Genomic DNA, 22899 nt, shown 5'->3' with positions numbered 1-22899 from the left:
TAATTAAAAGCATATCTGGATTAGATCCTTACTCCCTCACCAGGTAGCTTGATTATGCAAAATAGGTATAAACATTCCTATTTTCTAAATGAGAAACTGAGTCATAATAAGGAAAGATACTCAAATCTACACAGACAATAATTGGTAGAACTGAACTTTGAATCAGGTGTATGTGTCATCAAAGACTATGCAGTTCTTTTAACAAACTATTTGAACTTTCTTAGGCTAGATATTGTTATTTGAAAAATAACACCTCTCTTGTAGTTAGCTATGACAATCAGAGCTAATATGTATAATGTACTTGACACAAGGAGGCCCACAGAAAGTGGTAACTATTGTATTATATTATTATTGTCCTTCAGTGCAAATATTCCATTTATGCGGATTCTTTTCACAATGTCACGCTTTTTTAAATAAGAGCTTCACACACAACAAAGAGCCCTGAAAGACAAGGAAAAAGTATTGCCCTCCCAAACCAAAGCATCAGGGAAGTAAATACTGTCATATCTACTCCTGCACTCTAAACTTGGCATTTCCCTCCTATTCTAGTGAATGATATATTCTGAAGCAGGCTTTAATTTTTGGAGGCCCTTTAGAAGAGTTGGAGCTCTTCAGAGGATAGGACAGATCCATATTTGCCTGTCATTAGCACTTGGGTTTCTCCCACAGATGAATTTCACAGTGACAGATGCAGCTTCCAGCAACCCCTCACATTGGTGCAGGACTGTGTCCAGCCACTGCTTGCACACATTTAAAATACTTTCCAGTCTGGCCTGTAGCACAGATTTCAGACAATTTGAGATCCCTTATTTGATCAAAGTCTGACCCACTAAAACTCATTCCTTTTGAACCTCCAGGAAAAGCAAAATCAATTCATATGTATTTTAAATTGAATTATTAAAAGAAGTGTGAGTCTTTTCCCACATATTATATGTCTGTTTGGACTAAAAATCATTTTTTTCTCCTTTACTTCATATTGTTGTTGTTATGTACCCTTGAGTCAGACCCGACTCAAAGCAACCCCTCCTTGGGTTTCAGAGGTGATATCACTATGGAAGTAGATTGCCCAACCTTCCTTCCCAGGAGTGGCTGGTGGGTTTGAACAGATAGCCTTCTGGTTAGCAGTCAAGTGCCTTAGGCATAGGAGCAAACAAAACACAGGTATGAAACGTAGAATTAGATTTAACCTTGTTGTTGTTATGTGCTGTCCAGTCGGCCCCGACTCATAGCGACCCCTGCTTGGGTTTCCGAGGCAGTATCACTATGGAAGTAGATTGCACCATCTTCCTTCTGAGGAGTGGCTGGTGGGTTTGAACCATCAGCCTTCTGGTTAGCAGTCAGGTCCTTAGCCACTATGCTACCTTATCTTCTAATTGTGCTTTCTAGTTATTTTGTATGACTGGAATGCAACTCATGAAAAAGGGATGAAGAAAACCAACATATTTTGAGTACACAAGTGATGAAGGATTGAACTTCAAAGATGAAAAGGAACTTACTTGTTTGCTGTCCATCAGCTATTATTTGAAAGAATAGGAATTAGAAGCCATGAATATGTGGCCAAAAGCCTGTGATATCAATTTCTGTGATATGACAAATTATTTCTAAATATTTTTAAGGTAATTAATTTGTCCCATCATTTGAGATTGTATACTCTCTTTTGTGGAGTTGGGAACATCACAAAGTCTTTTCATAAATTATCTTCAAGTGATTTATTTAAAGTCACAAAGCTAACATATGATAATTACTAGAACTCAAGAATGATGCCCCATCCAATCTGCTTGCAAATAGCTCTAAGTCCCCATGCTTAAAAAGCAAGGATAGCCTTTTCCACTCATCATTCTATTTAATTCAGTGTGGTATGTGTCACTTTTTCTCTAAAAAACAACAACGAAACAAAACAACAAAAATGTTACCAGTGAGTCTATTCTGACTCATGGTGACCCTGTAGAGCAGAGTGGAACTGCCATCTATGGTTTCCTTTGGTAATCTTTGCGGAAGCAGACTGCCACATCTTTCTGCCACAGAGCGGCTGGTGAGTTTGAACCACTAACCTTTTGGTTAGCAGCCAAGTGCTTAATCAGTGTTACCAGGGCTCTTTTCCAAACACTGGAAATAAAAAAGAAGTAAGGGAAAGTAGTATTTTTGGAGGTCCCTGCTGGCCATATAACAGGAACTCTGCTAAATGATTTGCAGGCATTATTTCATTTAATCTTCACAATCTTTAAGGTTTTTCATTTTGAAACCCTGCTTGCCTGGTTGTAATGCCTATGTATTTTTACCATATTATACTGCTTTAAGATTTATACCATATTGTCCCTTAGCTTCTTCATTCCCTCAGCTAACTCTAAGTGGAATTTCCTCCCCACTTCTTCAAGTGGCTCTATAAAGGGTCATCAGTATCTTAATCTTGCTAAAGCCAATGGTGATTAATCTATTTTCATCGGAATTCCTTTCTCAGCAGCATTTACTGATAGTTCACTCCTTCCAAATGAAACACTTTCTTCTCTGGTTTCCAACATAGTTAACTGATTTTCTTCCCCTCAGTCTTCTCAGCTGGCTCCCCTTCTAAAAAACTACTCTTCACAGCTTGCATTTCTAGTTACACTCATGCCCCAGGTAACCTCATTGGTCTCTCTCTCTTTACACACACACACTCACATATATATGTGCATATATATGAATACACACACACACACTTTTATACATATATCTCCCAAGTGTCCCTCCAGACCAGACCTCACTTCTGAACTGTACACATAGACACATAAGTTCAGCAACCTGTTCCTAGTTGAAATCCTCAGTTTAACAAAACCAAAAACTGAATTATCCACATTTCCTACTTTAAGATCACCACTCTCAAGACAAAACAAAAATCCTGTTCCTATCCATTCAATTGCCAAATACAAAAGATTGATTTTTTTTTTTTTAATTTTTGTCTTATTCTCATGCTTTCTTTCCAATCCATCAGCTCACTATGCTGTTTTTGTCTAGACTCAGCTACTTGTTACAAGTCCTACTTAGTACCACCCTTTGTTCAAGTCATCTTCACCCTTCTCTAGATTTCTGTCTCAACTCTTCTCTCTTCCTCCCCTCATGACCCTCTAGGGTTCATTATCCACTGAGGAACTAGATGATATTTTAAAGGGTTAATCTGTTAGTGTCTCTCCTATTTAAAAGCTGCTTTTACCTTTTCATTTCTGTGTATTGAGTGACTACATGAAATAAAGAATCTTAATAAATACCACAGGCAGTGAATTCTATTTCGCAAAATGAATATTAGTCGTCCAAACATAAAGCACAGTAGGTATGGTAGCATATGAAAAACACATGGCACAGCAGGCACAGACTGAAACCAGGATGGCTCCAGATTCTGGCTCCAGTTGGTAAACCTGATATTTTACCAGGTCAACAAGCTTGTCTTATAGACAGTTGAGCCAGGCATGCAGGTAAGAATAATTTAGTTAGTGACAATACAACTCATGGCAGCACATTTAAGGATGTAGAAATCAATAAACCCAGGAAATGGGAGTTTCATGTTTCTGCAACAACCCCTAGAGGTAGTGTTATCTGGGAGTTAATGGTCTGAAGAATGAGAATGGGCACTAAAGGATTAATGTTTGACTCTTATTAAGTCAAGAAAATACAGTAAGATACATTTGTCTTCCACACAAAATCATAAAAAAGTCTCTTTATTAAATATACACTATTTACAATTTAAGTCTTCTGCTATACAACAGTAACCATAAAGATTAAAAAAAAAAAAAAAGGAAATCTAAGGCTAACATTTTTCCCCCCATACAGTGTATTAAGACATGTTACGTGGTCTACAAAACTGACTTGGGTTGAGGCAACATCACTTGGGATTCTGTTTTAGGAACAAAAATCCGAAGATGGAAAGGAATAGCTAGACTTCAGGAGATCCACAAAAGAAGGTCACCTATTTTGTGTTTTCACCATAACAAAGAGTCTTATATACGTATTTTGCAGAGGATATTTTTTTTCTTCATTTTTATTGTTCAATTGTTAAAAGTAATCTTCTTGCCCTTTCTCAGTTTTCCTATAGTACTCTTACCTGTCAGAGTGAAGCTAATTTCCCATCTACAATGGACACTAATGCTCTGTCATAGAGATAGGTAAACTACAGCCCATGGGCCAAATCTTTTCTGTGGCCTGTTTTTTGTAAATAAAGTTTTAATACCCAGTTATGTCTATTTGTTTACGGATTGTGTAAGGCTGCTTTCCTGCTACAAAGGCAGAGATGAGTAGTTGTGACAGACTGTCTGGTTCTGCAAAGCCAGAAATATTTATTCTCTGGCTCTTTCTAGAAAATGTTTACTGACTTCCTGCCTATCACATTCTGGAGGGAGATTTTTGGGCTTCCCCTCTGTCTGTACTCTCATTTCCAATGATAGCTTTACACGTGTTTTGCCTTTTCTAGTTCACTAAGAGAAGTGTCAGTCCAAGACCACACAGAATGTTAGGAAGTCTGTCAACTCCCAGACTCAGAGGAGAGATGCCTTGGTCATGGTCTTTATTAAACACACAATTCCTCTCACAACATACGTAGGTTGCTTTAAGTAAGGTTTGGCTTTTTTTTTTTTTTGCATGAATATTTAAGTCAAGATGAGGTTACACATGTTGACAGTGTTATTCAAAGAGAAGAAACTATGTTAATATTTCAGGCAAAACATTTGGGGTGGGAGCTGATAATAATGGAAAAGCATAACTAGGCAAGTGCCCTTTTAATATTGCCCTAAAGTGCTGAAAGAGAATACTTATGCCCTTCAAAGAATCTGCAGAGTAACTTAATGTGTCCGTTGTACACCCAATGCCTCTTTCATGTCCTCGGTGGCTACTGCTGCAGTCTTAAGCACGTTAGGCATATAACGCAGATGAAAATAAGATGATGGCTTTAATCACTAAACCAGTTAGCTTCACCTTTGGTCATGCCCTAGGACTGCTCTACTAATTTTGTTCTATGAAGGGTTTTCCACTATCACTGAGGAGACTGAGGAAGACAATGCTCCCAGCTAGTGTTAAATAGTGCGTCATTGACAGTATTGTCATGATTGAGAATATCACAATTTCTTAAACAAGGGTGGGAGGAAGACCACTCAACTAATCCCAGGATTTCAGGCCTCCAATCTATGAGTGTTTTGACTCAGGATAATGGATTTAAGGAAATTTCTGACAATTTCTTTTCCTAAAATCTAGGTAATGATATGCTCAAACTTGCAAGGTCAGGTAATTGTTGTTATAGCTCCAAGACATTGTAGGAAATTCCTAATACAATACATACTTAAAAACCATGTGGTTGAAGTAGAGAGAAAGGTCAAAAATATCATGCAATGGTAAATAAAAAACTCCTTATGCAAAGCCCGTGATATTGCCTCTTTCCTCAGTGTGTGAGATAATGGTCCAGGTGTACTAAAGAGCTCCAGGGCAGGAGCCAAGAAAGTAGGGAAAGCCACTGCCATTGATTTATGGTGGAAGCGATGATCTTCCTCGCCTCAGACAGGCACCAATCACTGCTGCATGACGGCTCTTCCTCCTTGACATGTGCCCAGCAACAATGATTGAAACACCAAAACCAGTTTTTGTCTTAATCCTTCCTTATGTCTGTTCAGACGCTTTGTAGACTACGAACATTACAAAAGTAAGACAACTAGCTTACAAAGTACAATATTTCACTGAAAAGAATATGTGCTTTTCTCTCTTCCTTAGAGTACCTTAGTGAAATATAGGAGAAATATCATTCAAGAATAGCAACAGAGTTAAACATTAAAACCTTATATGAAGAAATTAAATAATTATCAACATAAAAGGGGAATATGTATCACCTTATCAAACAGATATGTACATAGAATTTCCTGGAAAACCCTTGAATAACAGCCCTATTTTTACAAGGTTTTGGTTTATGTAGTTTGACTTTTTGTTTTTTCCTCTATTAGAAGGTTCAACTATTTAGAATTTATTGAAAGCAGAGCTGAGAACTAGGAACAAAGAAACAAACAAACAAAAAAATCTGTAAAGTAAACAACTTAAAAAGTAGGAAGGTTAGTGTAGGGATGGAATGAGAGGTTAAAAAAATCAAAACAAGAACAGTCTATAGAAACACTTCAACTACACAGAATGTCTTTGAAAGGAACACTTCAAATGGCATGACAGACATGAAATAGCACTCAGTTATCCTCAAAATATTCTGGAAGTTTTGCATTTGCCTCCATCTTCTCCCAGTAACCACCATAGTCATCTACAACAAGGAAGTTCATTTATTTTGTCTGTGGGTGATCTGTAGGATTATTTGAGAATGATGCTCAAGCTTTTCTTAAGGAAGAATGAGTAGCAGAACTGTAAATTGTATCCAAATGCCTCTCAGCAGTCTGGTGTTACAATGTGGTTTTGAAGGACTGAAGCTCTGGGGGAATTCAAAGAAATTCAGGGCTATTAGAGACAAACTGTCAAGGCTTTTCAAAGGAAAAATAGCACAGGTCTGATTCCCATCTTCCTGACTACTTTGGGGATAATGCTTTAACTGCATTCTCCCAAAGCAGCTCCTCTATTCAGATGAGTGGGCTGCAGCCTGAGAATTGGAAAAAAATCACTCAGGTTACAAAGGCAAGATCTCACAAAGATGAGAACACTTTTTAGTCAATTACTCACTCTGGTTCTCAAAGATCTTCCTAAATGGTGTCAATATGGTTAATCAGGGAAATGGAATGTGTTAGAAAGATTTGAAAGCCAATGAAGACACCTCAAGGTTCATTGTAACATGCAATAGTTGATAAGAAATCCAAAAAAAAAAAAAAAAAACAAAAAAAAAAAAAAAAACTCATAGAAAACCCTCCTTGGGTTTCTGAGTCAGTATCACTACGGAAGTAGATGGCCCAATCTTCCTTCAGAGGAGTGGCTGATGGGATTGAATCCCAACCTTCTGGTTAGCAGTCAAATGCCTTAGGTACTATGTCAGCTCCTAGTTCAAACATAGATGTAGATGACAGTAAAATAATTAAAAGGAAGAGAGCAGGAGTGGACATCATTGCTGTTTCCTAGAAGAAATTGGGTCCCCAAGTCGTCACTCTGACTCATGGGAAGGAAGGCTTTTGGAATACATTAATCAGAACTGAAACAAGAATGGAAAGAGTTCTGCCTTCCAAAGGTATGCTATGGACCATTCATTCTCACTGTTTCTAAAGAATTGCTCTAACTCCCTTCATCCCTTCACAGGAATTCATCTTCATGATAGGCATTTACTTTGAGAAGGAGTAACAGATTTATTGAAGGTGGAAGTAATAAATGAGAATAAAATTATAAATATTTATCTAGAAATATATTTGTTTCATATGTCTCTAGAAAGTACTTTAAAAAAATAATCATGTAGAGCCTTTGCTCTGCATGCTATAGCACTGTGTGCATCCCCTATTACAATAATATCCTCCTTCCCTGCTAGACTAAGCACCCCACAGGCAAGAAAAAATGTGTAATCTTTATTTGTATACCCAATGTCTACCACAGCCCTCAGAATATTGTACATTCAATGAATACTTCATGATGAAGAAAGAAAGGAAGAGAACATTTATTTTGTTCTGATTTACTACTGCTACCCTGTTGTGTGTTGGGATCTGACAAAGGATAGAAGTTAGGCTAGGCATCCCTTTTATTACTAAAGAAAACAAAAATAGGTGGTCTGAAAAACATCAGCCCCAGGATCCTTACAACAAATCTCCCATGTTCAGCTGGGAGTGAGTACAAGAAGATAAGCTATTCATAAAAATACATCTGGATAAATGACAAATGTCTATTCCTCTTGACAAATTCTCCTAGAAACCATGGCAAAGCCAACCTATGCACACAATGTATTATCCAGTAAAACCCATTGCCATCAGCTAGATTCCAACTCGTGGTGATTCTGTAGGACAGAGTAGTCCTGGTCTGTAGGGTTTCCAAAACTGTAATTCTTTACAGAAGCAGTCACATCTTTTCCCTGAGGAGAGGCTGGTGGGTTGAGAACTGCCAATCTTTCAGTAAGAAGTTTGAGTGCTTAACTACTGTACCAACAGGGTTCCTTCAAATCATGCCCACTACTAACTGCCATCGAGTTGATTCCAACTCATGACAGCCCTTTAGGACAGAGTAGAATTTCCTTACAGGGTTTCCAAGGCTGTAAATCTTTATTGAAGCAGACGATTGCATCTTTCTCCCATGGATCTGCTGATGGATTCCAACCTCTGAACTTTTTGGTTAGCAACCAAATCCTTTAACCACTATACTACTAAGGCTGTTTTCAAAGAATGCAGTGGGGTAAAATATATTTTGTTGTTATTGGGTAATGCTGAGTTGATTCTGACTCATATCAACCTTGTGTGACAGAATATAAGTGCCCCATGAGATTTTCTTGGTTGTAGACTTTATGGAAGCAGATAGCCTGGTCTTTCTCTTGTAAAGCAGTTGGGTGGGTCTGAACTGCAACTTTTTGGTTAGTAGCCAAGAGATTAACCATTGCTCCTTCAAGGCTCCTTAAATATATTTTAGAGTTAGCAAAAGTTTTCTCATTTGCTTAAATAAAATATATTTGGTTGGTGGAAGTGATACCACAAAACGGTTCCCTTTGAATATGAAATTGCACAGGTATTTTTGGTTTCACTGGAAGATGCAAAGCACATAAATTCTTTATATATGTCAGCTACCAAAGACTGAGCGTTAGAGTGAAGGAGATCACAGTGATCTGGAGCATGCAATCAGGAAACCAGACCATGGAAGCACAAGAGGGTGGTTAAAGAGGAATTAGAATGATTTCAAAGGCTATGTATTTAATTTTTAGACTGTAATTGTTCAAAGATTGAAACATGCACAAAACTGAACAACTGTATAAAACTGGGATTCGATAACATTGAGGAAGGACAGGCTGTAAATTATGTTTATTTTTGAAGGTGAAGTTTGATTGCTTTTCACATACATCTAGTGAAACTTAATGAGTTCCCTGGGCTTATGAAATGATCTAACCCTGTAAAAATAATTCCAATTTAACCCTGAGACTCTACTTGCGAGAGTGGTGTGCAGTTCGTATTATGTCTTGGCATTGGTCTATGGTACATTCAACTTGACGGCAACTGGTAATTTGTGCATAGTGTGTATGTATACATAGTCTATGCATGTGGGAGGTATGTAGATGACTCTACAATACAGATTTGACAATGATAGAGCATTATAAATTTTTCAGCCTACAGAACTACCTATAAGCATATACATGTAGATGAGAAAAGCAAATACTCTAAGTTGGTCTTTGCTAGTCTTCCACTTCTTTTATCTTCCCTGTGTCAGCAAAATGCAATCTTGAATAATGAGGAATTGCAGCTTTATTACTCATACCTTCCTTTTCCTTTCTATTTCATTATTAGACATGCTTCAGGCTAAGCTTACTGTCTTGATGGTGACTTTCATTTCAGGGGACAAAGGAATATATGGCCAAGCAAAAGACTGATTTACACAGCCTTTTCACAGAAACAGAAAACTCAGATGTGAAAATTGAAAATGAGAGAGGTCAGGGCATGGAGAAAACAGTATTCAAAGATCATTTCTCTTACTAAAGGATCATTCATCTTATTAAAGCTAGAAAAAATAACAAAAAGTGTTCTTGTTAGAATCACATGAAAATGAGTTTCCTAGGAAAAGGATATAATGGAAATATTGAAGGGATTAAGTAGAAGCCATACAGAATTTTAAGGGGAGAATGCATACTTATAAAAATGTCTTAAAGTGAGAAAATATAATTAAAAAATAAACCCTTACCCCATGTGTTCTGCCTCTGAAAGAGAAGCTGTGGACCTGATATGGAATAGACCTAATGAGTTCATCATTATGAGTCTTGTCATGCAGCGAGAATGTTAAATAATCAGAAGCAGTATACACACTAAGAACAAGATGGAAACTCTGCAAACTGTCAAGGCTGGCAAACAACAATGTGGTAATTGTTTTCCAAGTGGAATCTGTCTTGTAAAGAGAACCGGCAAGTACTTTCCACATCTGTGGATCATTATATTGACATTTCCAGGAAAGTAGAGTATTTATACTGTTTTCCCCTTATGTTTTATTTCTCCAAGATGGTTCAGAGACAAAGAGTTAGACATATTGCTACATCAAAATCATGATTTTTTTTTTTCTTACTATCACATCACAGATGATCTCAAGGTGTCTTCTTGAAGGAATAACTGTGTTTCTTTGATACTTTCTTGTTAAATGGGGCAAAGACCCTGAAATTGTTAATTACTTCACCTAGGAATTTAACCCACTTAAAAGATGCATGAAGAGGCTTTTATGTGCATAAGATGCGGCAGATTTAAAAATGCAGTGTGCTATAGAACCTATGGACTCCTCTGAAGTCAAATAGTGAGAGTCAGCTACGGCTGATATTAATGCCACCAGATATCCAGTCAGTGTGTCCTAAATCTCTTAGAAAATGGCTCAGTGGACAGAGGTGAATTCATTATGTCTGCTCTAAATGTGAAATCTACATTCCCTGCTTTCACCAGATCTTTGGTGAATGGATAGAAAGGAAGAATTCTGTTTGGTATTTCTCTTCTTTATTCAGTTCTTTTTAAGCTGAATTAAAAGAGTTTAAGCTCTTTTACGGAACCAGATACAATTTTAGACTTCTTTTTGCTGCAATATCAGACATGTGTGTGTGTGTCTGTGCGTGTGTGTGTATGTGTGTTACTTCAGGTTACTAATCCCAGGAAAAACCTAGCTAGCATTTCTTACAAAATTGGATAAGGCATTTTTGAAGTTATAGAACATTTACCTCCTAGCAGCTCTCTTTTTACCTCCCAGTTTTAAGCTACTATTTTCCATGTTTCCCCTAGGTTTATGCTATTGGGCCTGGCTCCAAAATGTAGGCCCCAGGAGAGAGTGGTAAGAAAGGAGGAAAACCATTTCACACTACAACCAGCAGTCCCATATTTGAAAATACTCAGGGGATATAAGCCCATGGTGATGAGTTAGGGAAATGGACTACCTATGGTAATAAAAATTAAAATATCACAAAACAAAACTTTCCTATTCCTTTTAAAATTCCACTGAAGCAAATCAGAGCTCTAAGATCTTTGCTATCTACTCTGGTTTCCCTGATTCAAATGGACTTAAGATGGGCAAGGATACCGGGGATGACTACTATATGTCTAAGTCATAGAACCCAGAGTCAGGATAAGCCTGCAAAACTGGATGTTTGTGAAACTGAAGAGTGCAGACAATGGAAATACAGAACTGAATATGCATGTGTTCACACTGAATATGCACGTGTTCTTCAGTCTAGAATAGTACAGTTGGTCTCTTGAGTGGTTACTATCATCATGAGAGGTTTTTCAGAGAAGAAGGCAGTGGTTGTAGCTGCCTGGTCTCTTGGTCTGGGTAAAGAAAAAAAGATGCTGTGGTAGATGCAAGTACTTTTCAAAAAAAAAAAAAGTGAAAAAAAAAAAAAAAAAAAAAAAAAAAAAAAAAAAAGTAAAAAAAAAAAAAGAAGAAGAAGAACATGACTAAAATTAAAAGACAGGAGAGATAATAGAAGATTTTTTTTTTTTTAAATTAAGTGTATCAGGTTACCCTGCATTTTTTCAAATGAAATATTCCCGCTTACACTCACTCACGGGGTGGTGCAAGTCAATGTCATTTCTAAAGGAACTGTCCAAATTGTCTGGATACTCCTTTTCCTTCATCTGATTAGAATGATGTGACTGTTTGTGCTGATAAAGGAGTCGGGTCATGATGCCAATGATACAGAAGATGATGAAGATCACCACTGCTATCACCCCTGTAGAGAAAGGAGGAGGGGAAAGAGAAGAAAAGTGTCAGTAGTCATCTGGTCAAGAGACATGATTCAATCTAGATAAAGGAGGCACTGAAAAGGAAAATAACAAAATAAATTCCTATTCAAATGAACTCTGCCACATGCCCAAAATAAAACCAAACCAAACCAAACCTACTGCCATCAGGTTGATTCAGACCCATAGGAACAACCATTGCATTTCCAAGGCTGTAAACCTTTTGGAGTAGATTGCTCCCATCTTCTTCCACTGAGTGACTGGTGGGTTTGAACCACCAACTTTATAGTTAGCAGTCAAGTGTCTCAGGCACTGCACCACCAGACCTCCTTGCCAAAATAAAAACCAATCTTTATTTACCATAAAACTCTTTATTTCAGAGTTTCTGGGTGGTGCAACTGGTTAACAGCTTGGTGGCTAACCTAAATGGTGGCAGCTCAAAATTGCCTCAACACCTCAGAAGAAAAGCCTGTTTGGTAGTCTACTTCAGAAAAATAAGCCATTGAAAATCCTTGATTTGATATATGTGGAGTTGACATGAGTCAGAGTAAACTCAACAGAAGTTGTTTGTTTTTTCTTTAATGGATGAAGCCAGATGAAATTGGAAAATGATTTGATGGAATGAGAATACCATTATATAAATATGACATTGAATTGGGAAAGATTGCTGAGTAAATTACTTTGAGGCTTCTTTAAAGAATGTTGATCTGTAACTAGCATATTTGTTTATCATCTTGCAACTAAGTATTTTAGAATTACTTTAGAATCCTAGGAAACAATATTCACTTACTTCACATCCTATGTGTGTTCTCCTGCTGCCAATTTGTTTATCTTATATGTTTGGTTTAAAAACAATGATAATAATAATAAGGGTGCACCTCTCTCCTAGAAAAACTCAGAGATGCCTGAGGTGACCAATTTCTGCCCAGCTGTGTCACATTCCCCCTTTTTGGACTGCATGTGGTTTGACTGATTCTGTTTTGTAAGTTGGCCTTGCTCACCTGAAGATTTCACCTCTAACTTTGTCAGAAGATTCTTAGGATTCATAAGCAAAGTCAGCCAACAGATGGTAAAAATGTGGATGTGGAAGAATGTGTCTATGGAGGAATGTAGGTTTTTTGGTATTAACATATTTGAAATTAATTTATGATATTCAGCAGTTTTATTCCATTCATCTGTATATTTTGATTTCTTTTTTGTAAGTGTTAGGCCGAACCAAACCCAAGCCACCAACATTTCAGTTAGCAGCTTCCTCCGGGTGTCAAGCCCTGATGAGACAGCCTGATAAGACAACCGAAGTGACAGAACCCGCCCAGACTGGAAAGTCCCATGCGGTGGCAAGCTTCCTCTTGTGAAGCCCCCTCATGCTAATTAAGTGCATACCCATACTAACAGCTAATTGGACCCCACTATTTCCTTAGTGTCCCCACTTAGGTCCTCCACAAGACTATAAACCCTCCCCTCCCCAGCCAGGTGGTGCGACTTCCCAGGCCCCTCTCAGGGGCCCGTAAACCTCCCCCGGAAACTCAGAATGAAAACTTCTCTTTAACCTCACTTTTGTGCGTCCTTTTCTCCTTACTGTGGCCTTACAGTAAGTAGAATGAATAACGAGAAAAAACTAACTTTTTTGATACTCTGTATTGTGATTTGCATAAGCATGAACATTTGAGAGTTTAATATATTGAATAAATATCTCTTCCTTATTTTTGGTAGAGCTAGGGCCATAATTAATATTGCTTACTTTTTTATATTTCTAATTAATTATGTGACATTTGCCCCAACGGTTTTAGAACATGGCAGTAAACAAATCTTTGAATATTCTATGTGGTGTTAAGTTCAAATTTTCTGAGTGGCTGCAGGTTTAAGAGATGAAATAGAGACCCAGTTTCTACTTCTTTGACATATTCAGTGTTGGATGCTATATAAACTTCTAAGAATTTTCCTGGGGTCAAAATGAATTTCCTGTTCTAAAAGCCTCACTTGTTGCTATTGTTATGTGCAGTTGAGTCAGATCAGACTCATGCACCCCTCCTTGGGTTTCTGATGTATCACTATGGAAGTAGATTGCCCAACCTTCCTTCCGAGGAGCAGCTGGTGGATTTGAACTGTCAGCCTTCTGGTTAGCAGTCAAGTGACTTAAGCACTATGCTACCAGAATTGGTGGGAGAATGTCAGAAAAAACTTTTTCTGCATGTGTCAAATGGAAGATTATATGAAGAGAGAAGCAAGCTGCAAAGTTTTTCCCATGTTTCTTAATGACAAACAAAAATCAAGTTGGATACTCTTTCCTCTAGCAGAAATTTAGGCCAGACCTTTAAAGAAATTCTTAAGAAACAGTTGTGGTTTTCTTTCCTTACAGGCTTAATATAATAGCCCATCTTTGTGCTTCCATAGACATTGCAGTTCCATTCTCAGCACACTCTACTAACTCTATTGCTATCTATTTATCCCCCCCCCCCTTTTTTTTCCTGCTTTGCTGTTAGTTCTTTGAGAACAGCATTATATTATGTTTTTTTTTTTTTTTTTATCCAGGTATCTCTATGCCCTACCACAGAACCTGATCCTTACTTAGTTCATGTTCATTAAATATAAGTTAAATGAATGGACATTGTAGAATTTTCAAAGGAGAACTCCATCTGGTGTGGTTCAGTTATTCTAGGCTTCCAACAGCAGGACCGAGGCACCTGATAGGGTCATGCTTCTCAGATGGAAATTAATTTAGATTGTCACAGGCATCTTATATCAAACATGGTTTTAGAGTCACTCTCTGTTATAAGACCAAGATGGAAAAATCATGTTACGACGGGCAAAAGCCAAGCTGAGGCATAATAAAGAAGGATGAGACAAAAAGGCAATGAGAGAATGGATTAAGTAAGGGAGGGTTGGAGACAGAGCTGAATCACAACACAGCATACAAGACCTGAATCAGTAACCATATGTGGGTGCTAGATTTGAGATGTAAGGTTTCAGCCCATTCATAGATCTAACCCAAATCACTTGTTTGAGAAAATCCAACAGGAGTGCAACTTCACCCATCTGTCTGCCTGCACATCGCCTTCTTCCCCATATGCCATTTTAGAAGTTTGCTTTATTTTTGTTTTAAGAAAATTGACAACTGATGGAGATGAACAGGATGTGCTTGACTGTTTGCAAGTATGTGCTCCAGCTGTTAACTCAATTCTCAATTGCCTGATGGGATGGGATACATTTGTGAAGCTGGTGGTGCTGGGGGAAAGGGTTCCTTTGATCATGTGGCAGGCATGTCTATTCATGAAAAGGCTCATAATGCCTCAGATAATGTGGGACTCGGTGCTGGGTGGCCACAATTAAGGGGGGTTTCAGATAACATTCTGGAAAGTATAGGATCATTTATATCTTTTCTGCTTTCAGGAACAAACAATGGCTTACCTCCAATTACGGCTGAATCACTTCGAACTGCATTGGTGAGTGGTTCTTGCTCATCTGTCTTCTCAAAAGAGTCTGAAAGGAGTCAAAGACACAAACCTTCATTTCTCACTCATGTCCTGGGAGTTAGTATTCAGTGTGGAGATGAAATGATAACATCTGTGAGTTAGGCAAGGTGCTCTCAAAAAGTTGTAAGCTAGTATTTTAAAAGGTACTCAAACAAACATACACTACAAAAAGCATCTGAAGTACTCTGCTCCCATCTAATGTCCTGTTAACTCTGCTAGCTTCTGTGTAACTTATGAGATAAAGGGTTGAATAAGATGATGTTGGCACCCTGCCCAAAATGTTTTTAGCCTACCCCTGAATTTCCATGCTGCTTTGCTGGAGAGTTTCTATGCATCATATGAAGCCTCTTTTAATTGATTGCTTCTTACTTCAAGCAAGTGTCTCTCTGAGAGAACTCTTTAGTTGTAAGAGGATTCTAAATTCATTGACAAGGAAAGATGAACCTGATAGGGAATTAACACCCCTGAGAGCAACCTTTACTGACAAGAGAGGGACTATTCATTAACATTTATGACATATATATACTACTTATAAGAAAGAATGTCACATTTGAAATCACACAGACATGGTTTGAATCTGGTTGGTCTGATGATATTGAGCAAAATAAATCTTAAAATAATAATTTGCACATGTATTAAAAGAAGGATAATGATACCCACATGTACACATATAATACATATAAAATTTTCAGTACCTAGTGCTGCTACCAGTCATTTAATAAATATTAGCTATTATTATTATTATTGTACCATTTAATCCTCAGGAAATGAACACAACAGGAGAACTACTTTTCCCATTTCACTGATAAAGAAATTTGATAGGAATCATTAACTAACTTCCCTAAAGTCCTAAAGCTCATATGTGGCAGAGTCAAGATTTAAATAAAAGCCATCCATCTGCTATACTCACTGTTACACTTTCTATTATGTTTCCCTATTGCCTGGAAAAACACTAACATCAGTGAAAAGCAGGCAACAAAAAACTCAATCCCTTTTCTTCATTCGTAATTTATTATCTATTTGGCAAATGACTATGCATGTTATGCAATGATTACGGTGGTCATATGTCATATAAATTTTATCATCTGTAAAATAAGAAACACAATAGTTTCTACTTCTTACAGTTTTGTAAGCATTATATAAATTAATAAGTTTTATAATAGGTTATGGCACAATGAATATTCTTTATAAATCTTGCTTCTTTATATTTGCTTTTTATAATAATTCTTTATAAATTTTGAAAACCTTAACAACTGATCAGGATTCAGACTGTGGCTTTTTTATTCCCCCTTACTCCAAAGAAGTAAGTTCTTCTTACTTATTTCCCCTTATTCAATCCATGCACCACTTTTAAGATTGGAAACCAATATAGCTTTGATTTTCACCCAAAAATCGCCATTATTAACATATTTTGATTATGTCATGTTGATACTCATGCACTTAATTTATTAATTCTGTCTACTATTTATTTAAGTTCCAAATAAACCTTTCAGCTCTGAGAAGATGGCAGCTTCAGTAATATGACTATAAAAACCTTGACTATATCTGTGTGTGGTAACCACTGTCCTGCAAAATAGCCATTAGGGTCATTATCCATTTGTCTCAATCTCACTCTCTGTTCACAGTATGTCTAAATTGCCTTAAACTATCCTTTAGTTTTGCAGTGCAGTAAATTACTTAGTATGGCTTTTCTACCCATAAGTCATTGTAAACTCAGTGGTGGAATGAGCAACTGAGGAGCTCCTGATTGTAAATGTTATCCACCTGAGTTATTTCTGTTGGGCGTGGCACAATGCCATGTTATGCGGGGTTCTCTCTCAGGTGCTTAGAGTTCTGATGCTATGATTGGCTAGTTTGGCCACTCTGCCATGCTCAAAAGGAGGCCTCCTAGAGGCAGAACCCTCTCTGACTGCTGGTTGAGGAAGACGTGCTGCTGAAAGAGACACACACTCCTGAAAGAGACATGTGCTGCTGGGAAAGAGATGCAAGAGACATGCATTGCTGAGTAAGACACTGAGGGACATGCACTGCTGGGGGAGAGACTGTGAGAGACTTGGCTGAGAGACAGTGGGCTGGGAAGAGAGACTGAGTGTTCTTCCTGAACTTGAGTTGTAGCCTGGTGCTTCCCTAATAAACTCCATAATCTGTGAGTTATGTGTGGCCACTGAAGCGAACTATCGAACCCAGGAGAGGGTGGTGGTGCTTTGGGAGGAACAGTTGGAGAAAGGGCTAGAGGGAGGCAGCATGTCTGGCCTTGCAGTAATAGGCCTTGGGCTATTGATGGTGATTCTGCCTTCCTCTTGTGGGATTAGAGGAGGTCAGAACATGTGGCCTCCTTGTCCTTTTTGCAAGTTTTAATCACCAACTCCACCCACCTCATAAAATGAGGGGGTATAATGACTCAGCTAAATATCTTTCCTCATAAATGTGTTACTGAAAAATAGTCACTTTTTAAAGATGAATTTGACTTCTTGATGGTCAAAATTAGAGGGAACCAAGCAGTCTTCAAAGAGTGATGAGTGTGTATAAGTTTTGATAGTGAAAAGATTATGCTCTATTCTTTTCAAGTGCTTCCAAAAGAAAAATTCTCCAAGGGTTTGAAATACTACCAATATCATAACTAGGAGTAACATTCATTTAGATGTATGTGTATCTAAGATACTTTCACACATACAACTGATCATTTATCCATGGTGAGTTTTCCATGAGCATTAAACATACTAAACACCACCTGGAAATCAGAACTCTGCATACATTGTTTGATTTTTAATATCTGCCTTCTGAATCCTGCAAATTCCTTCTTAGGCAAATTCACATGAACAAATTCTCTATGAATCAACCACCAGTTCTTTCTTTAAAAAAAAAAATTTGCTCCACTTTCTTTGTGTTCCATACAACACAGAACTCTGTTCATCCCTCTATTATAGCATCTCCCACATGTATTATAATGTATAATGTCATGTACCCAATGCTATTTCCTCACCTCCAGACATATCATCTCACACCAGATATTCAGTTTTCTGAAATTATGAACTTTGAGCATTTACAGTTTTGTTTCTGTATCTGCACTAACCACTGAAGTTAACATGAAGTAAGTACTTTATAGATGTGATGTGTGATGAATGAGATAAAAGGAGAACTAAGGTAACTTTATGCAAGACAATTTCACATGATTTTTCATAAAAATGAAAAGACATAATGCAATAAAGTGTTTCTAATACATTCCTGGAAGAGCAAAGGGATGGAAATTTGTTAACACTCAGCTCAAAATACATATATAAAGAATTAAAAGTGCTTCTCCTTGGAAGGAAGGTTGAGCAATCTACTTCTGTAGTGATACCACCTTGGAAATCCAATGAGCAGTCCCTATGAGTTGGCTCTGACTCAAAGGCAGTGAGTTTTTTACTTTTTCTTAATATTTACAAAATAACTGCTAAGAGTTCTTACTGAAGGGTCTTAACATCTGGAAAAGAATATTTCTCAAAATGTAAAAGTCCCATGACTTCTTTAGTAAATAAATTTTCTCCGATTTTCATCTTCCTACATACATATCAACTACCTACCACAGATCATTGTGAAAGAGTCACCAGTTTGAGAAAAAAATAAATGAATAAATAACCATGAACCTAAGCATTTTTGTAACAATGTGGTTTCAACAGCTACTGGGGTTCTCAATGCATATTAGGGGTATGTATATGATAGAATAATATTAAAACAAACTGGGGACGTAAAAAAATCTGAAATCTAGCTTCCTCATGACCAGTACCCCTTAACTGCACATATCATAAAGTATTAGCAGTAGAATCTGAACAAAATCTATTTTCTGTATATGTAGAAATAGCTCCCCAGGAAAAAAAAAAAAACCTGGTAAGACATGGTCACCCATATAATAACCATTTCGAAGCATAATCAGGTGGATTCTGGGAAGATGGTGACATAAACAGATCATTGTACTGACTTCCTCCACAAATACAAGAAGTATAACAAGGAAATAGTGCTTGGCTTTGAGGAAGTCTGAATCAGGAGCAAAGGATAGCAGCCAGAAATTGCAGACAGGCAAGAATCAACAAATCCACAACTAATTGCATAGGAAAATTGCTTCTACCATCATCCCTGCTCTCCACCCAACCACACAGGCTGCTATGAATGGAGGGAAAAAAAGCGCCTTCCTCCCTAACCACCACACCTCCTACTTATGCCAACCAAAAGAAACCAGAACTGTTGCTCTACAACAAAAAAGACAGAGATATCCCTGGGGGTTCATTTGGAGGATATCATCCCCTTTCTTATCCTGTAACAGTCAGATGCTAGAATGCTGCAAATTTCTACAGACAGCCAACTCAAGTGGAGTCTGCTGCCTAGTCAGCAGCAGTAAATGGCAAAGGCAAAGAAGGCTTAAGACACACAAAAATCAAATAACAAAATGCTGGAGTACATCATTTCTTATCAGAATTGCAGTGAATGTAATTAAATAAATGCTCTGATCAAAAGGGTGAGAGTGGCAAAATGGGTTAAGCAAACAACAACAAAAAAAAAAATAAAACATGATCCAACTATATGCTATTTACAAGAGACACATTAGACTCAAAGATACAAACAGGTAGAAAGTGAAAAGATGGAAAAAAAAATATATCCCATGCAAATAATAACCAAAAAGAGCTATAGGTGGCAGTCCTAAAAGACAAAGTAGACTTTAAGACAAAATCTGTTAGAAGAGAGAAAGATGGACATTAGAAAGGTCAACTCATCAAAAAGATTTAACATTCATAAATATATATGCACCCAACATTGGAGCACTTTGATATATAAAACAAACACTGATAGAATTGAACACTACAATAATAGTGAGAAACTTCAATATACCACTTTAAATATTGGACAGGATATCTAGGAAGAAAATCAATAAGGAATCAGAGGACCTGAGTGATACTGTAAACCAACTAGACTTAACAATCACTTACAGAACAATCCAAAATTATATGTGTTTTCTTCCAGTGTATATAGATCATTCTCCAGGATCAACCACATGTTAGAGGACAAAACATGTCTTGATGATTTTTAAAGTACTGAAAAATATGAAAACTAAATAAAACACTATTAAGCTACTAATGAGTCAAGGAAGAAATAATAAATTACTTAGAGTCAAATGAAAATGAAAGCAATACATATAAAAAAATATGTGTTGCAGAAGGAAATGCACAGCAATAAAGTCTTACATGAAAAAAAAAAAAAGAAAGATCTCAAGTCAACAGCCTAAATCAACAACTTGAGCAATTAGAAAGAAAGAGAGGAAGAATAAAATAAAGCCTAAACCTATAAAAACAAAGTAAATAGCAAAGATCAGGGCAGAAATAAATAACATTTAAAACAGAAAAACAATATCATCAACAAACCAGAAGCTGATTCTTTGAAAACATCTATGAAATTGAAAAAAAAAAGAAGAAGAAGAAGATGCAAATAACCAAAACAGAATGTAAAAAATGAGCCATTACAATTTACCCAAGAGAAAGAGAATTATGAGAGAATTATTAGGAATAATTGTACAGCAACAAACTGGATAAATTAGATGAAATGGACAAATTCTAAGAAACACACAACCTACAGAAAGAGAAAAGGAAATTAAAAATCTCATAGATCCATAACAAGTGAAGAGACACACACCTTTCCTGATTTTAAACCGTGCAGTATCATCCTCTTGTTCTGCTGAAACGACTGACTCTTGCTCTATCTACAGGTTCTTCATGAACATCATTAAGCATTCTGGTACCACCATTCTTCGCAAATTCCTAGGAATTAGTGAACTAAAATGTACTAGTATTGGCAATTTTGAATCAGACAATCATATTATGTACTATTCCAGGAATGGTGTCACATCCATTGTCAAAATGAAAATTTAAAGATCTGCCCTGAAGTACAATGCTGTCAATGATAGGATTATTATCCATGTGCTTACAAGGAAAATCAGTTAATGAAACAATTATCCAAATTTATACACTAACCACTAAAGCCAAAGATGAAGCATCTGAAGATTTTCCCAAAATTCTGCAGTCTGAAATTGGCCAAACATGCAATCAAGGTATATTGATAATTACTGGTGATTGAAATGTGAAAGTTGGAAACAAAGAAGAAGCATCAGCAGTTGGAAAATATAACCTTAGTGATATAAATGATGCAAGAGATTTCATGACAGAAATTTGCATAACCAAGTTATTCACTGAAAATGCAATTTTTAAACAATATAAAGGGCTACTATGTATGTGAACCTTGCCAGATGGAATACACAGTAATCTAATTGACTACATCTGTGGAAAGAGACAATGGAGAAATCAATATCATCAGTCAGAACAAGGCCATGGGTCAACTGCAAAAAAGACAAGTTTAAGTTGAAGATGGAGAATATTAAAACAAGTCCAAGATATCCCACCTGAATCTAGAGACCATCTGAAGAATAGACTTGATGCATTAACATCAGTAACCAAAGATCAGACAAGGTGTAGGATGACATCAAGGACATAATACATGAAGACAGAAAAAGGTCATTACAAAGCCAGGAAAGGAAGAAAATAAGGCTTAAGAGACTCTCAAATTTGCTCTTGAAGGTGGTGAGTAACTAAAGCAAATGGAAGAAACGATGATATAGAAGACCTGAATAGAAGATTTCAAAAGGAAACACAAGAGGACAGAATAAAGTATTATAATGAAATGTGTAAGGCCTGGAGATAGAAAATCAAAGAGGAAGAACATGCTGTCATTTATCAAGCTGAAAGAACTGGAGCAAAAATTCAAGTTGGAAGTTGTAATATTGAAGGATACTATGGGTAAAATATTGAATGATATAGAAAGCATCAAAGAAGCTGGAAGGAATACAGAGTCACTGTACCTAAAAGAATTGGATGATGTTCAACTATTTCAGGAGATCACATATGATCAGGAAACAGTGGTATTATAGGAAGAAATCCAAGCTGCACTGAAGGAATTGGAGAAAAACAAGGCTCCAGGAATTGATGGAATACCGATTGCCATGTTTAAACAAGTGGATACAGTGCTGGAGGTGCTCACTCATTTATGACAAGATATTTAGAAGACTGCTGCCTGTCTAATTGGCTGGAGAGATCAATATTCATGCCTATTCCAAAGAAAGGTGATCTAACAGAATGAGGAAACTATCAAACCATAACTTTACTCTCACATACAAGTTAAATTTTGCTGAAGATTATTCAAAAATGCAATCCATTGACAGGAAACTACTAGAAATTTAAGCCAGATTCAGAGGGCAGAGGAACAAGGGATATCATTGCTGATATCAGATGGATCTTGGCTGAAAGAAAAGAAAACAAAAAAGATGTTTATCTGTGTTTCCCTGAGTATGAGAAAGCATTCTACTGTTGAGATCATAACAAATTATAGGTACCATTGTGAATAAAGGGAATTCTAGAATATTTAATTGTACTCATGAGGAACTTGTATGTAGATCAAGAGACAATCATTCAATAAATAAATAAATAAAACCAAGGTGATACTGCAAGGTTTAAAATCAGGAAAGGTATATATCAGAGTTGCATCCTTTCACCATACTTATTCAGTCTGTGTGCTGAGCAAATAGTACAAGAAGC

At 36.9% G+C, this 22899-nt stretch overlaps 1 protein-coding gene across 1 annotated transcript in view; it reads right to left on the bottom strand.

The window, feature by feature from the left end:
* Positions 1–11606: 11606 nt before the first annotated feature.
* Positions 11607–22899, bottom strand: part of CNTNAP5 (contactin associated protein family member 5) — a 1495600-nt gene continuing 1484307 nt past the window's right edge. The window contains exons 23-24 of the mRNA XM_042780525.1: positions 15222–15293; positions 11607–11803 (exon numbers count right to left, since the gene is read on the bottom strand). Coding sequence (XP_042636459.1) covers positions 11607–11803; positions 15222–15293 — 269 coding nt within the window. The remainder of the gene's footprint in view (positions 11804–15221; positions 15294–22899) is intronic.

This window comes from Orycteropus afer, unplaced genomic scaffold, assembly GCF_000298275.1.
Source record: "Orycteropus afer afer isolate SDZICR_OR568_19922 unplaced genomic scaffold, OryAfe1.0 scaffold00004, whole genome shotgun sequence".
NCBI classification, from domain to species: domain Eukaryota; kingdom Metazoa; phylum Chordata; class Mammalia; order Tubulidentata; family Orycteropodidae; genus Orycteropus; species Orycteropus afer.
This window is presented reverse-complemented; position numbering and strand designations above follow the sequence as displayed.